The sequence below is a fragment of the Tursiops truncatus genome, chromosome 4 (assembly GCF_011762595.2).
Source record: "Tursiops truncatus isolate mTurTru1 chromosome 4, mTurTru1.mat.Y, whole genome shotgun sequence".
Lineage (NCBI taxonomy): Eukaryota > Metazoa > Chordata > Mammalia > Artiodactyla > Delphinidae > Tursiops > Tursiops truncatus.
The window spans coordinates 98,576,254-98,594,168 of NC_047037.1; the positions used below are offsets into that span (position 1 = coordinate 98,576,254).

At 39.6% G+C, this 17,915-nt stretch overlaps 1 protein-coding gene across 1 annotated transcript in view; it reads right to left on the reverse strand.

The window, feature by feature from the left end:
* Positions 1 to 17,915, reverse strand: part of EPHA6 (EPH receptor A6) — an 868,762-nt gene that overhangs the window by 11,180 nt on the left and 839,667 nt on the right. The window contains exon 16 of the mRNA XM_019922241.2: positions 2,171 to 2,364. Within this exon, the coding sequence (XP_019777800.1) occupies positions 2,171 to 2,364 (194 nt within the window). The remainder of the gene's footprint in view (positions 1 to 2,170; positions 2,365 to 17,915) is intronic.

Here is a 17,915-nt window from a genome sequence, read left to right on the forward strand (position 1 = left end):
CTTTCTAGTAGTTCTTTCTCTTCATTATTAAAGCATGCTCATCTCTTCAATAAAACATATAAAAACAAAACACAAGACACATTTTCTCTAACCACTTCTCTTTCTTTTCAGATACAGATTTTTTGAGAAAACAGTACTGGACTTGGTACTTTGTACAGCGCCTCTCTCTGACCTCACATTCACTCCTCCCCCACTGGGTTTGTCTTACATGATGCTAGTGAAAATGCTCTTGCAAAGGCCGCCCATGAAACCGAAACACATAGTTGCTAAATCCAATGGACACACTTCATTTTTATCTTAAGGGAGCTTCATAAAGCCTTGGACATTAAACTCCTAGGAACTGTCTCCTTTTTTTGGCTTCTAGGATACTGTGCTTTCCCTGTTTTCCTGATTATCTGTCTGGCTCTCCTTTCTCAGTCTCCTTTGGGTACACATCTTCAATTCATTTCTTAAACCTTGGTGTTCCAAAGGTTTGCATTCTTTTCCTATTTCTTTTTATTCTTTATATTCTCCATGGGTTATCTTAACTATGCTTAAAGCTTCAGGTACAATCAATATGCTGATGATCTCCAAATCTACATCTTTAGCCCAGATATTTTTAACTGAGTTCAACCTATATAAATATAAGTGCCTACTGGATATCTTCACTTAGATGTCCCACAGGAATCTTCCACTCAATATGCATGAAATGGTCTCATTCCTATTCCAAAAACTTGTCCTTCTCCCTCTCTCTCAGTGGTAATACCATCAACCAACTTGTCTAAGAAAGAAACCTGACAAATATCTTGATTCTTTTCTCCTCCTTCCTTGTTCACTCAATGACCAAGACACATTCGTTTTCCTTATCTAGTAATAAATCCATTTTCTTATCTCCTGACTCCAAACTTATTCTCATTTCATAAGTCAGGCCCTGACCTTTCCTAGCTTGGATTGCTGAAAACATATAACTCTCTCTGTTTCCCATCTTGCTCCTTGCTTTACACTTTTAGTTTAAATCAGCCCTAGAGTGATCTTTCAGAAATGCAAATGTGATCATGCCCTTCTCTTGCTTAAAATCCTTCAATGGCTGCCCATTGCTTTTAGGATAAAATTCAAAATGGCCCCCACGCCCACTCTCACCATTACAGCCTCCTGTGCTGGACTGCTTTAGGGAAGACGGGCTAGAATAATAGTTTAATCTCTAGCTATTTCATGCTTGGCTTCACTTTACTGAGGCTGCCAATTAGTGATTTAGAGGTGAACTCTTCTATGCTCTGCTATGAACTGAGGTCTGTTTCAAGTAGTTCTTGAAGAGCCTTTGGCTTTATTGTCACTAAAACCTGCACTGACTTGAACTTGTGACCTAAAGTTGAACATCTGTATATCCTATTGGCCATCCCTGAGTCAGGAAAGTAAGCTTTGAAAACGCTTTGGTTATTTGTAAGTCCAATTTGGCCTAAAGAAATCTATTTTCAACTTAACAATATTTTAAATGTTATATGTTCAGACATAGGTGGCAGTGTTTTTTTTTTTTCTTCTACTCTCCCTCTTATAATTGCTTTTCAGAGAGAAGTGGGTAGATCTCTCAACGCTACTGACTTTTATAAAATGGTGGATGAGTGCTTTCATTTTCTTGTCTTGTCATCCGTCTTTCTCTGGTTTTAGCAATGGAAGGTAACAACAGCTGGGTGTGATCATATCAGCAGGAGACATCCTTGCTCCTGGCTGATTCACAAATTGCCCCTGTCTTGCTTGCCATTTCAAAGAGAGGAATAGAATATAGAATGGACAAGAAAATTAAAGGGGCTGCACACACACACGCACACACACACACACACACACATAAGATTTTCTTCTTATAAAGGTAAGAAGAAAATCAGTAAGTCAAGAAAGGAATTAGAAATACCATAGACCCACACAGGAAAAAATATTTAAAAAGTGATTCAGAAAGATTAGATATGGACAAAAGGAAAGGGGAACTTGTTTTCTTGTGGAAAAAAGTCATTTTTTTAAATGTTAATAAATTGCTTTTTCAGCTGATAAATAAAATATGGTTTATACAGAATATTCTAAAAGATAGACAACTAGACAGTTATCAAGGCAAACTTTCTCCTCTTTACCTGTTAGTCTTGTCTACAGCCTGAAAGAAATTATGATTGTCAAGGGGAAAAATCAACATTATGCATCTTACACAAGGATGTCCTCTACCAGGGTGTGAAGGGCACTGGGATTGCGGATCAGCTTGTCAAGGAAGCTGACAATGTCAGTAAATTTTGGTCTGTGATTTCTCTCCTTCTGCCAGCAATGGAGCATCAGCTGGTGTAGAGATGCTGGACAGCCCATGGGAGCCGGAAGTCTGTAACCTTCTTCAATGGACAGAATGACCTAAATGCAAACATACAGAGGTTATTCTCTTACTTTTGGGTACAAGTAATACATATGCTAAGTTATAATTCCTTTTATAGAGGAAGTGGAAGCCAAAACATTGGTAAGCATGAAAACTACTTGTGAGTACATGTGGTCCAGACGAGGATAAATACGAAAGTTGTGAACAAGAATTGCAAGTATCTTCGTAGCATCTGCTGACCCCCCTTGAGAGGAAAAATATGTTTTTAAAATTTGTGGTATACATATGGGAGGTTAAATTTCATCCCAATGTCCAGAAATAGTTTTTGTGTGATTTAGCTGGAATGCCTCAAAACCCAATTAGGACATCAGAAATTTAGTCTAAGATTGATGCATTTAATACAAACCACATGTGACAAATGTTTTAAGTAAAACTGTACTTCTGCAGAAGCACTGAATTCCTGATTCATTTTTTATCCCTTTATAATAATGTCAGTGAGTATTCTTTTTGTAGCCATCCTTCCTTCTTTCTTCTTTACCGTCTAGTTAATTCTTTATTTTATTTATTTGGTTGCACCGGGTCTTAGTTGCAGCAGGCGGGCTCCTTAGTTGTGGCACGTGGGCTCCTTAGTTGTGGTATGTGAACTCTTAGTTGTGACATGCATGTGGGATCTAGTTCCCTGACCAGGGATCGAACCCGGGCCCCCTGCATTGGGAGTACAGAGTCTTAACCACTGTGCCACCAGGGAAGTCCCTGCCTCTTTAATTTTTCTTCACTTACTTCTGTCTTTCCCTTAGTCTGACACTGATGTGATTATGAAGTCCTTTCAGAACTTCTAAGGTCATTTAATCTTTGAAATGCTATCAGTGCCCAGCTTAAGGCCACAGAGCAACAGGACATTCAGCCTGAGTATCCTCTGGGCCAGTACTCTCCAATAGAACTTTCCATGATGACGGAAATGTTCTCTCTGTCCAACATGGTGGCAAGTAGTCACATGTGGCTATTGAGCATTTGAAATGTGGCTAGTAAGACTGAGGAACTGAATTTTTAGTTTTAGTTTAATTAATTGACATTAAATTTTAAATAGCCACATGTGGCAAGTGGCTACTCTACAGGACAGTGTAGCTTTAGGGACAGGATAAGAAGCCAAAGTTAACTTTGGCTGTATAAGATAAGCCATAACTGTATTATTATTATTTTTATTGTACTTAGGAAATCACATATAAGATAAGGTAAGATATTTATCTATTTCTCTGTTTAATATACTACCCACTGGGAATTTCTTAACAATGCAATAAAGTTGACCTGGAATTTATGTAGCTTATTTTTTAATAAAGTGTTCAAAGGTATTCACGTGACTATTCTTACATTGTCTCTGGGAGAAAGACAAAGGAAAGGGTTTATTTACCCCTTCTTTTTTTTTTTTTTTTAACATTTGTCTGCTTTTATTTTAAGAAGGCAAGGAAGTGTGTAAAGAAGTTTTCAAAATCCCCCAATTGTTAAAATTTAACAAAACAGTTAAAAAGAAAAACTTTGCATAGAGAAGGCACTGAACTGGAACCACATTTTTATAGACTAGGTGGTTCTCTGGGAGGGTTTTTAAAGGATTGTTGCTCAGGATTTGCCTAAAGCAGGGCAGGCTCTCTGAAATCCACAGCCCCCCCTCTCTAAAATGCCACCTTGTGAGGAAAAATGGAAGTCTTTTAAAAGGTGCATCTTATGGTCCTGTGTAGGCATCTTCCCCCTGCCCCTCAAAATGGAGGTGTCTGGTGGGCTCGGACCCAAGCTTTTCCGTTGATATTTCCCCCATTTTTGATGTGGGAAAATTGAGGGACAGACGAATATTTAAAGACAGGCACAATTCAAGCTTACCTCTTCCCTGTGCCAACAACAGAAATACAAAAATGTAAGTGTAAATATTGTTATCAGTGCTCTCTTTATTGTACCATCATCTACACAATTTCATTTTCTATAATAATAAAAAAACCACATCTCCTTTTAATTTCTTTTTTAATTGACACTATTTGACATGACTCTAAAATATCTATAATTTATGCTAGAGGCAGTCTGTAAAAAGAAGGAAAAATATGCCTTCAGGAACCTCTTAACTGCTAAGCTTTAGCTTTTTTCGTAATAGGGAATGTCTCATAATCCCATCTGTGTCTTTGTGACCAAAACACTTTAACCTGTCAGGATACTAGCTTTTTTTCTGTTCATTTTATATTCCGTTATTGAATAGGATTTTTTCTTATCTGTTTTCTGACTACTTTTGCTACCAATTAGGCTTGAATTTTAAGACATTTTGCAACACATTTTAGTAAAATAGGATGTGCATTAAAAATGCTTATAATGCATCAAAACTACTGTGGATAGTTTTGAAAAGTAACTAAGAAAAATAGGATAGAACTCCATTATAGAAAGATTTTAAAATCTCACCCCAGGAGAGCTCTCTAGTCGATTTCACAGTTACCTAATTGTAAGTGCATAGAATAAAATGGATGACAAGTGAAGTTATAGTCTGAGAAAAAAATTAGCTGCCTTTATTGAGCATCATGTGCTAGATGCTTTGCATAGTTTTCTTCATTTACTGCTTAAAATAACTCAATATGGTAGTTATTATTATACCTATTTTTAAATGAGAAAATTTAGACTCAGAGATGTTAGGAAACTTGCCTAAATGCAGACAGCATAGGTGGCAGAGCTGAAATTTGAACTTTGTTTCTTTTAGCTTCCAAACTTTTCCTCTGGCCATTCCCCAGGAATGCTTTTCAGTTCTCATGATAACATCTTCCTCTCCAATTTTATATCAACTGATGTAATTTTAGGAGTGATGATTACCATTTTATCTATTGTTATACATCTGCTAATTGGGCTTCAATGTTTTTACTTGGATCCTAAGCTTTATATTCTGGGTAAATCAAACACATATTTACTTCATAGTTTGCAAAATGTAATCTCTGGCTGAACAGAGTAATTTCTGAGTGCATCTGAGTCCTGCACACATTTCTATTATTGCATCTGTTACATTGTATTATAATATTTGATCTGCTTCCTCTCAGGCTAAACATACATAAAAGAAGGAATTATGTCCCTATATTTTGTATTCTCATCCCTTAGTATGGTGCCTGATACATTAATAAATGTTATTGACAAAAATAAAAGCTATTAGAAGAAATTTTGGGATTTGTCTTGATAGAGAGTAGACTCTTAGAAAACCTGGAGTCTCAAGCTACCCAAGATGGATTCAAAGCAGAAGCATGACAGCATTTGAAGTACCTCAGAAGGAAATATTAATAAAAAACTGGGGCATCAAGTAGTATTGTTCAAAATGATATAATTTCTCCCTGCTTTGGCTAGACAACAGCCAGGTGAGATTGGGCCTTGCTCTTGTCTAAGACAGAGGGCACTGGACCCAACGTCAGCTTCCTGTAAAGACTGGTGGTTTCTTACTCCTGTCCAGAAGGTTTACTATTTCCCATTGACCCAAACGTCCTTAGCTGCTGGGGAGCTGACTTTTCCAGACAACTCCTGTAAACAGCTGACACTCACATCCAGCCTGCTTGGTGTCAAGCAGGCTGTTTACTCTCTTTTGACAAAGTTGCTCTCATGATTGGCCTGTAAGGAGACAGAGTGACAAGAAAGTGTGGTCCTTCACCTGGAACCTTTATCCATAATGTGTTCAGCAACGTGTCTGGTCCCAGAATGCCTTTCTGTGGGGAGAGTGGGAGGTTCAGGGACTCATGACATTGCTTCTTGCTGACCTCTGGCTTTAAAGCTTCCTCTGTTCTTTAACTTGTGACTTTGTGAAATATGTCCTGAGCCCTGGTTCATGACAGATGTCAAACCTGAAGTTCCCACCTTATAGGAAAATATTAATAACAACAGTAACAACAGTGACAATAATATTAACAGCTAACAATTACTGAAAGCTCTTGGAAACTTCCAGGTGCCATTTCTAAATGATTTACATGCATCAACTCTTTTAATCCTTACAGTAATACTATGAGGTAGGTACTATTGTTATCCTCATTTTACAGACAAGGAATTTAAACACAGAGAGGTTTAATTTGTTGAAGATCACACACGTAAAAATTCTGGTTTTGAAGGTAGCTAGAGAAGAGATTTAAGCAATATGATTCACGAAGATGGTTAAAAGATACAACATCTTTCTAATGGATTTTTAACTTATTTATCCAAACAGATCTATATTAATCACTTAAAATATACTATTGAGCATACCGTGTATAAGGGATAACATAATGAGTAAGAAATGTTTCTGTCTTTAGGAAATGTATAATCTAGCAAAGGTGACGAAGGAGTCTGAATATGGTAAGTGCCATGTAGAACAGGGAGTTATGGAAGTTTTTCAGAGGAGTACCTAACCCAGCCTTGGGGAGGCCTCTCAGAGGAGGTGAACTGAATGTAGAGGGTAGCAGGGTCGACTAGATTAGATGGGTCCAAGAGAGGAGATGTGACCTGATCAGGGAATGAAAGTAGATTTCTGCAGCTAGAATAGAGTCTTCAAAGAGAGGAATGGTGAGATTTGAGGCTCAAAGGTTAAGTAAAAACTATATTTCTTGAGATCATGAATGATTTTACATGCTATAAATACAGACTTTATGCAAAGGGTTTTAGCAAGTAAATGACATTAGATTTATCTTTTGGAAGTTCACTCTGGCTGCAATGTGAAGAGTGCATCGGAGGGCATGGGAAGCCTGAAGGAGGCTTGCAGTGATCCAGGAGAGAGGTCAGATGGTCTTAATGAAAGTAGTGGACGTGAGGTACAAGAAATAGACTGATCTGACAGGAATGCGGGATTAGGGTGAAATTGGGTATGGAAGTAGAGGGAGAAGAGAAGAATGACTTCTAGGTTTTTGGCTTGGTCAACGAGTAAAGATAGAAGACAAAGGAGGAGAAGCAATTTTGGGGCTGGAGTGACCATGAGTTAAATTTTCTGTGATCTTTCTGGCTTCGGATTCAAGTAACATATAAAACTTTGAGAGCTTATTATATGTCAATTTCCGGGCTACGTATTTTAACACAGCGTACCTTATTTAGATCTCAAGATACCTATGTGAGTGTGGTTCTACACATTTTGTAGGTAAGAAAACTGAAGCTCAAACTAATGAACAGGTTGGGTCAGTATCACATAGCTAATAATGCCCTGCAGAATGGACTAATTATCACCGTGGTAGCCTCTGAATCATGATAGTGGTAGAGAAAAATCTGTCCTGAGTCTTGAGCCACATACCTGACTCACTCTCCCAGAATTAGCTCTTGAGCCTCTTACACATTTACACACTCCATGCTTTCCCTCTCACCTACTTGCTCATGACTTTTATGCTTGAAGCTCCAGCTCAGCTTTCTCTCCAGATTTCTCCATCTATTGTCTATGGGACATAACACTTCATAAAGTTGTCATATAGGTGCCATGATTGTTTTTGTTCAAAACTAACCCTGTTCCTGCTTTGGCATTAATTAAATTAATTAATTAATCAATTAACTTTATTTTTGGCTGTGTTGGGTCTTCGTTGCTGTGTGCGGGCTTTCTCTAGCTGCGGCAAGCAGGGCCTACTCTTCATTGTGTACGCGGGCTTCTCATTGCAGTGGCTTCTCTTGTTGCGGAGCACGGGCTGTATGCATGCTGGCTTCAGTAGTTGCGGTGTGAGAGCTTCAGTAGTTGTGGCATGTGGGCTCAGCAGTTGTGGCTCTTGGGCTCTAGAGCACAGGCTCAGTAGTTGTGGTGCACGGGCTTAGTTGCTCCACAGCATGTGGGATCTTCCCGGACCAGGGCTCAAACCCGTGTCCCCTGCATTGGCAGGTGGATTCTTAACCACTGTGCCACCAGGAAAGCCCCTGCTTTGGCATTTCTGTCCTCTGAAAAGGGTACCATTCTTCTTCCAGTGATTTACGTCAGAGATCAGGGAGTCATCTGGGCCTTTCCCTTTCCGGGTGCTCAAAATTAACTTAAGACACGTTGATTCCACCACCTTCATATATTTTAAATCTGCTCCAGTTTTAATCCTCTCTTCAAATGATTTATTTTTCATTTTGATCACTGCAACAACCGCCTAACTAGTCTTTTTGTTTCTCCTTTTCCTCCCTCAATCATCTCCCGTAGTGCACCCAAAGCAATCCTGCTGATGTGAAACTGTGATCACGTTCCTGAAATTCTGCAGTGGCTCACCATGACCCTGGCTCTCAGTCCTCACCTCTGGCTGCATCCTGTTTCCCCTTTGCTTTGGCCACTACAAAACACTTGCAGTCTCTCAGCTGGGCAAGCCGAGTTCAAGAGCAGGAACTGTTTCTTTTTTCCATATGTTCCCAGCATCTAAAACAATGCCTTGTCAAGTCAAAGAGTGAGCTCCAATTGTCATATATGTGACCTATGAAAGCTTTATATTAACCTTTATCTTCATTAACATGTCTTTTGTGGGAAGTTTTGTTTTATAGGTATTTCTGATTCCCTAGTCAAGGACTGACAGGGAGCCAGGAGCATATGGGGTGTTTTGTCTAAAAGACTAAATGAGGTTTATTGTTTTAGGATATGAAGGGGTGATAATTAACTAGAGAGAATTTTGTTAGCAGTATGGTTTTATGATAGCTGTAGGCTGTCATCCTTTGGAGAAGAGTTATACAAGGTTATACCTTTCTTTTAAAATGTAAGAAGAAAATTAAAACAAAGTGAAAAAATATGAAAATGACTGCAGTGATAACTTCTATGCAGAGGTAGAAGAAATTAGATTCTGTCAGAAATTACCATCTAAAACCTGGCTGGTTATTCTAAATAGATCATACTGGTTCCTTGTCAATGACACTGCAATTTTTAGCAGCCTAGAATCTACACAAGGCTCAGTTGGGACATGTAGCAGACTGTTCTGCTCTTGCTGAATCTGATGAGTTTTCCAATTGTGTTGACAGTTTCTGAATCAAAGCAGGCAATGTGCACCTTTTATTAAACTAGGCAAACAAGGAGTAGACAGTCAATATGAAGACACTGAGATATCCCTGAACAATACTATTGAACAAAGACTGCTTGGGCTGTGCAGGGAATCACATTATTATAACACTGCTAAACAACTCCTAAAGAGAAGCACATTGAATTTACTTATTTAAAAAGTTATTTTAAAAGAAACTGTCTCAAAATTTTAGCAAGGGTTGAAATGTACACTAGTAAATGGACTGTGAAATGGTTTTACTTCTATCTTCCCTCTAAATATTCATGATGGCTTTGTTGATAAATTCAATTCATCGACCTTAATTTCAGGTTGAAGGGGGATGGTGAAGCAAAGAGTTCCAGTATATCCTTACTTTTTGTGATAATGATTACTTACAGATATTAGGACATTTAGGTTTATAAAACAGTAATACTGAAAACACTGGTAATGTATTTTCCTGATATGCAATATAATGATTGTGTCTGCATAGGCAAAAGAAAAAAAGAAAGGAAAGAAGTAGTTATAAGTCAATAACATTTATAATATTATACCTATTTTCTTAGTCAATATTTTTCAACATACAGAATTTATAATTCAGTGAAAAACAATCAAAATCCAAATGAAATTCAGTGTACATTAGAAAAAGAGGGGGACAGAGTAATGAAAGAATAAGATACAGAAAGAAAACAATTTTTCCGAAGCTAATTTATAATTTAAATCATAAGGGCATGGAAACCTAAGTTTCCTTTCAAACTTTAATATGAAGAATTTCTTAAAACCTTACACTTAAGACAGTTCTCTAACCTCATTTTTTGGAAGTTGAAATAGAATGTCAAGGATCTATAAAAATGGAGAGTGCTTGCCCTTAGTAGGTTACCACCTTTCAGATTGTTGAATGAGTGGACAAAATGGGGGAAAATATGAAGTGTAGGATTCATAGGTTAAAAGGTTGCTGATGATATGATTTATGGTTTGGAAAATCTTTAGCCCTAACGGTTGAAAGTCACACCTTTTTTTTTTTGGCCACATCACATGGCTTGTGGGATCTTAGTTTCCCAGCCAGGGATTGAACCCGGGCCCTCAGCAGTGAAAGTGCTGAGTCCTAAACACTGGACCACCAAGGAATTCCCAAAAGTCACACTTCTTGAGACTGAGATAATTGACACCTTCTAAGCAACTATGCTTCAGTTTTTAAGTAGTGGAAAGAGCATTAGTGAAGGAGTCACCTGAACTGCATCGCTGTCCTAAACAAGCTCTGCTCTTAGGAAAGTCTCTGTCTCCTCATTAAGAAAAGGAAACTAGATTCAGTACTTGTGATTGTACTTTTCAGCTCAAAAAGCTATGTTTCTAGAGTCAGTGAAACTGAAGGCTTAATCTGCAGGACCTCTGGTAACATCTCTTGATCTCCAGGTTCTGTAGCATCCAGATCTAGATCTGGCTTCCTTTGAAAGGACTGTTTCCCACAGGGCTCCTGGTGCAGAAAGACAAAAATCCAGATAGGGACATATTATATGCCAGCAAACTAAGACTAGGAAGATTTGGGGAACCATGATGTTTTTGTTTTGGTTTTTTAATTGGGGTAGAGTTGCTTTACAATACTGTGTTAGTTTCTGATGTACAACAAAGTGAGTCAGCTATATGTATATATATATATATCTCCTCCCTCTTGGACCTCCTTCCCAACCCCCCATCCCACCCATCTAGATCACCAAAGAGCATGGAGCTGAGCTTCCTGTGCTATACAGCAGGTTCCCACTAGCTATCTATTTTACACATGGTAGTGTATATATGTCAACCCCACTTACCAATTCATCCCAGCCCCTCTCCCCATTCTCCTATGTTCACATGTCCGTTCTCTATATCTGTGTCTCTATTTCTGCCCTGCAAATAGGTCCATCTGCACCATTTTTCTAGATTCCACATATATGCGTTAATATACGATATTTGGTTTTCTCTTCTGACTTACTTCACTCTGTATGACAGACTCTAGGTCCATCCACATCTCTACAAATGACCCAATTTCATTCCTTTTTATGGCTGAGTAATATTCCATTGTATATGTGTACCACATATCTTCTTTATCCATTCATCCGATGATGGACATTTAGGTTGTTTCCATGACCTGGCTTTTGTAAATCGTGCTGCAATGAACATTGTGGTGCATGTATCTTTTTGAATTATGGTTTTCTCAGGGTATATGCCCAGTAGTGGGATTGCTGGGTCATATGGTAGTTCTATTTGTAGTTTTTTAAGGAACCTCCATACTGTTCTCCACAGTGGCTGTATCAATTTACATTCCCACCAACAGTGTAAGAGGGTTCAATTTTCTCCACACCCTCTCCAGCATTTATTGTTTCTAGATTTTTTGATGATGGCCATTCTGACTGGTGTAAGATGATATCTCATTGTAGTTTTGATTTGCATTTCTCTAATGATTAGTGATGTTGAGCACTCTTTCATGTGTTTGTTGGCAGTCTGTATATCTTCTTTGGAGAAATGTCTATTTAGGTCTTCTGCCCATTTTTGGATTGGGTTGTTTGTTTTTTTGTTATTAAGCTGCATGAGCTGCTTATAAATTTTGGAGATTAATCCTTTGTCAGTTGCTTCATTTGCAAATATTTTCTCCCATTCTGAGGGTTGTCTTTTGGTCTTGTTTGTGGTTTCCTTTGCTGCGCAAAAGCTTTGAAGTTTCATTAGGTCCCATTTGTTTATTTTTGTTTTTATTTCCATTTCTCCAGGAGGTGGATCAAAAAGGACCTTGCTGTGATTTATGTCATAGAGTGTCCTGCCTATATTTTCCTCTAAGAGTTTGATAGTTTCTGGCCTTACACTTAGGTCTTTAATTTATTTTGAGCTTATTTTTGTGTGTGGTGTTAGGGAGTGATCTAATCTCATACTTTTACATGTAGCTGTCCAGTTTTCCCAGCACCACTTACTGAAGAGGCTGTGCTTTCTCCACTGTACATTCTTGCCTCCTTTATCAAAGAAAAGGTAACCATATGTGCGTGGGTTTATCTCTGGGCTTTCTATCCTGTTCCATTGATCTATATTTCTGTTTTTGTGCAGGTACCATACTGTCTTGATTACTGTAGCTTTGTAGTATAGTCTGAAGTCAGGAAGCCTGATTCCTCCAGCTCCGTTTTTCGTTCTCAAGATTGCTTTGGCTATTCGGGGTCTTTTGTGTTTCCATACAAATTGTGAAATTTTTTGTTCTAGTTCTGTGAAAAATGCCAGTGGTAGTTTCATAGGGATTGCATTGAATCTGTAGATCGCTTTGGGTAGTAGAGTCATTTTCACAATGTTGATTCTTCCAATCCAAGAACATGGTATATCTCTCCATCTATTTGTATCATCTTTAATTTCTTTCATCAGTGTCTTACAATTTTCTGCATACAGGTCTTTTGTCTCCTTAGGTAGGTTTATTCCTAGATATTTTATTCTTTTTGTTGCAATGGTAAATGGGAGTGTTTTCTCGATTTCACTTTCAGATTTTTCATCCTTAGTGTATAGGAATGCCAGAGATTTCTGTGCATTAATTTTGTATCCTGCTACTTTACCAAATTCATTGATTAGCTCTAGTAGTTTTCTGGTAGCATCTTTAGGATTCTCTATGTATAGTATCATGTCATCTGAAAAGAGTGACAGCTTTACTTCTTCTTTTCCGATTTGGATTCCTTTTATTTCCTTTTCTTCTCTGATTGCTGTAGCTAAAACTTCCAGTAAGAGGGGTGAGAGTGGGCAACCTTGTCTTGTTCCTGATCTTAGTGGAAATGCTTTCAGTTTTTCACCATTCAGGACGATGTTGCCTGTGGGTTTTTCATATATGGCCTTTATTATGTTGAGAAAGTTCCCTCTTTGCCTACTTTCTGCAGGGTTTTTTTTTTATCATAAATGGGTGTTGAATTTTGTCAAAAGCCTTCTCTGCATCTATTGAGATGATCATATGGTTTTTTCCTTCAGTTTGTTAATATGGTGTGTCACGTTGATTGATTTGCGTATACTGAAGAATCCTTGCATTTCTGGAATAAACCTCACTTGATCATGTTGTATGATCCGTTTAATGTGCTGTTGGATTCTCTTTGCTAGTATTTTGTTGAGGATTTTTGCATCTATGTGCATCAGTGATATTGGCCTTTAGTTATCTTTCTTTGTGACATCCTTGTCTGGTTTTGGTATCAGGGTGATGGTGGCCTCGTAGAATGAGTTTGGGAGTGTTCCTCCCTCTGCTATATTTTGGAAGAGTTTGAGAAGGATAGGTGATAGCTCTTCTCTAAATGTTTGATAGAATTCGCCTGTGAAGCCATCTGGTCCTGGGCTTTTGTTTGTTGGAAGATTTTTAATCACAGTTTCAATTTCAGTGCTTGTGATTGGTCTGTTCATATTTTCTATTTCTTCCTGATTCAGACTTGGCAGGTTGTGCCTTTCTAAGAATTTGTCCATTTCTTCCAGGTTGTCCATTTTATTGGCATAGAGTTGCTTGTAGTAATCACTAATGATCTTTTGTATTTCTGCAGTGTCAGTTGTTACTTCTCCTTTTTCATTTCTAATTCTATTGATTTAGGTCTTCTCCCTTTTTTTTGTTGATGAGTCTGGCTAATGGTTTATCAATTTTGTTTGTCCTTTCAAAGAACCAGCTTTTAGTTTTATTGATCTTTGCTATCATTTCCTTCATTTCTTTTTCATTTATTTCTGATCTGATATTCATGATTTCTTTCCTTCTGTTAACTTTGGGGTTTTTTTGTTCTTCTTTCTCTAATTGCTTTAGGTGCAAGGTTAGGTTGTTTATTTGAGATGTTTCCTATTTCTTAAGGTAGGATTGTATTGCTATAAACTTCCCTCTTAGAACTGCTTTTGCTGCATCCCATAGATTTTGAGTTGTCGTGTCTCCATTGTCATTTGTTTCTAGGTATTTTTTGATTTCCTCTTTGATTTCTTCAGTGATCACTTCATTATTAAGTAGTGTATTGTTTAGCCTCCATGTGTTTGTATTTTTTACAGATCTTTTCCTGTAATTGATATCTAGTCTCATAGCATTGTGGTCGGAAAAGATACTTGATACAATTTCAATTTTCTTAAATTTAGCAAGGCTTGATTTGTGACCCAAGATATGATCTATCCTGGAGAATGTTCCATGAGCACTTGAGAAAAATGTGTATTCTGTTGTTTTTGGATGGAATGTCCTATAAATATCAATTAAGTCCATCTTGTTTAATGTATCATTTAAAGCTTGTGTTTCCTTATTTATTTTCATTTTGGATGATCTGTCCATTGGTGAAAGTGGGGTGTTAAAGTCCCCTACTATGAATGTGTTACTGTCGATTTCCCCTTTTCTGGCTGTTAGTATTTGCCTTATGTATTGAGGTGCTCCTATGTTGGGTGCATAAATATTTACAATTGTTATATCTTCTTCTTGGATCGATCCCTTGATCATGATGTAGTGTCCTTCTTTGTCTCTTCTAATAGTCTTTATTTTAAAGTCTATTTTGTCTGATATGAGAATTGCTACTCCAGCTTTATTTTCATTTCCATTTGCATGAAATACCATTTTCCATCCCCTTACTTTCAGTCTGTATGTGTCTCTAGGTCTGAAGTGGGTCTCTTGTAGACAGCAAATATATATGTCTTGTTTTTGTATCCATTCAGCCAATCTGTGTCTTTTGGTGGGAGCATTTAGTCCATTTACATTTAAGGTGATTATCGATATGTATGTTCCCATTCCCATTTTCTTAATTGTTTTGGGTTCGTTAGTGTAGGTCTTTTCCTTCTTTTGTGTTTCTTGCCTAGAGAAGTTGCTTTAGCAGTTGTTGTAGAGCTGGTTTGGTGGTGCTGAACTCTCTCAGCTTTTGCTTGTCTGTAAAGGTTTTAATTTCTCCATCAAATCTGAATGAGATCCTTGCTGGGTAGAGTAATATTGGTTGCAGGTTTTTCTCCTTCAACACTTTCAGTATGTCCTGCCACTCCCTTCTGGCTTGCAGAGTTTCTGCTGAAAGATCAGCTGTTAACCTTATGGGGATTCCCTTGTGTGTTATTTGTTGTTTTTCCCTTGTTGCTTTTAATATGTTTTCTTTGTATTTAATGTTTGACAGTTTGATTAATATGTGTCTTGGCGTATTTCTCCTTGGATTTATCCTGTATGGGACTCTCTGTGCTTCCTGGACTTGATTAACTATTTCCTTTCCCATATTAGGGAAGTTTTCAACTATAATCTCTTCAAATATTTTCTCAGTCCCTTTCTTTTTCTCTTCTTCTTCTGGAACCCCTATAATTCGAATGTTGGTGCGTTTAATGTTGTCCCAGAGGTCTCTGAGACTGTCCTCAGTTCTTTTCATTCTTTTTTCTTTATTCTGCTCTGCATTAGTTATTTCCATTATTTTATCTTCCAGGTCACTTATGCGTTCTTCTGCCTCAGTTATTCTGCTATTGATCCCATCTAGAGTATTTTTCATTTCATTTATTGTGTTGTTCATCATTGTTTGTTTCATCTTTAGTTCTTCTAGGTCCTTGTTAACTGTTTCTTGCATTTTGTCTATTCTATTTCCAAGATTTTGGATCATCCTTACTATCATTATTCTGAATTCTTTTTCAGGTAGACTGCCTATTTCCTCTTCATTTGTTACATCTGGTGGGTTTTTATCTTGCTCCTTCATCTGCTGTGTGTTTTTCTGTCTTCTCATTTTGCTTATCTTACTGTGTTTGGTGTCTCCTTTTTGCAGGCTGAAGGTTCGTAGTTCCTGTTGTTTTTAGTGTCTGTCCCCAGTGGCTAAGGTTGGTTCAGTGGGTTGCGTAGGCTTCCTGGTGGAGGGTACTAGTGCCTGTGTTCTGGTGGATGAGGCTGGATCTTGTCTTTCTGGTGGGCAGGTCCACGTCTGGTGGTGTGTTTTGGGGTGTCTGTGGCCTTATGATTTTAGGCAGCCTCTCTGCTAATGGGTGGGGTTGTGTTCCTGTCTTGCTAGTTGTTTGGCATAGGATGTCCAGCACTGTAGCTTGCTGGTCATTGAGTGAAGCTGGGTGCTGGCGTTGAGATGGAGATCTCTGGGAGATTTTCACCGTTTGATATTATGTGCAGCTGGGAGGCCTCTTGTGGACCAGTGTCCTGAAGTTGGCTCTCCCACCTTAGAGGCACAGCACTAACTCTTGGCTGCAGCACCAAGAGCCTTTCATCCACACGGCTCCTTAATTTGGGATGATTCGTTGTCTATTCACGTATTCCACAGATGCAGGGTACATCAAGTTGATTGTGGAGCTTTAATCCGCTGCTTCTGAGGCTGCTGGGAGAGATTTCCCTTTCTCTTCTTTGCTCTCACAGCTCCCAGGGGCTCAGCTTTGGATTTGGCCCCACCTGTCCGTGTAGGTCGCCGGAGGGCGTCTGTTCTTTGCTCAGACAGGACGGGGTTAAAGGAGCCGCTGATTCGGAGGCTCTGGCTCACTCAGGCCGGGGGTAGGGAGGGTCACGGAGTGTGGGGCGGGCCTGTGGCGGCAGAGACCGACGTGATGTTGCCAGCCTGAGGCGCGCCGTGCGTTCTCCCGGGGGAGTTGTCCCTGGATCCCGGGACCCTGGCAGTGGCAGGCTGCACAGGCTCCCCGGAAGGGGGGTGTGGATAGTGACCTGTGTTCGCACACAGGCTTCTTGGTGGCGGCAGCAGTGGCCTTAGCGTCTCATGTCTGTCCCTGGGGTCCGCACTTTTAGCCGCGGCTCGCGCCCGTCTCTGGAGGTCCCTTAAGCAGCGTTCTTAATCCCCTCTCCTGGCGCACCAGGAAACAAAGAGGGAAGAAAAAGTCTCTTGCCTCTTCGGCAGGTCCAGACCTTTTCCCAGACTCCCTCCTGGCTAGCCGCGGTGCACTAACACCCTGCAGGCTGTGTTCACACCGCCAACCCCAGTCCTCTCCAGGCGCTCGGACGGAAGTCCGAGCCTCAGCTCCCAGCCCCGCCCACTCCGGCGGGTGAGCAGACAAACCTCTCGGCTGGTGAGTGCCGGTCGGCCCGATCCTCTGCGCTAGAATCTCTCCGCTTTGCCCTCCGCACCCCTGTTGCTGTGCTCTCCTCCGCAGCTTCGAAGCTCCCCCACTCCGCCACCCAGATCCTCCACCTGCGAAGGGGCTTCCTAGTGTGTGGGCACTTTTCCTCCTTCACAGCTCCCTCCCGCTGGTGCAGGACCCGTCCCTATCCTTTTGTCTCTGTTTATTTTTTTCTTTTGCCCTAACCAGTGTCGTGGGAGGTTCCTTGCCTTTTGGGAGGTCTGAGGTCTTCTGCCAGCGTTCGGTAGGTGCTCCGTAGGAGTTGTTCCACGCGTGGATGTATTTCTGGTGTATCTGTGGGGAGGAAGGTGATCTCCGCGTCTTACTCTTCCGCCATCTTCCCGGAAGTCTCCCGAGTTTATTTTTGTGTATGATGTTAGGGAGTGTTCTACTTTCATTCTTTTACATGTAGCTGTCCAGTTTTCCAGGCACCACTTATTGAAGAGGCTGTCTTTTCTCCATCGTATATTCTTGCCTCCGTTGTCATAGATTAGGTGACCATAGGTGCGTGGGTTTATCCCTGGGCTTTCTATCCTATTCCATTGATCTATATTTCTGTTTTTGTGCTAGTATCATACTGTCTTGATTACTGTAGCTTTGTAGTATAGTCTGAAGTCAGGGCACCTGATTCTTCC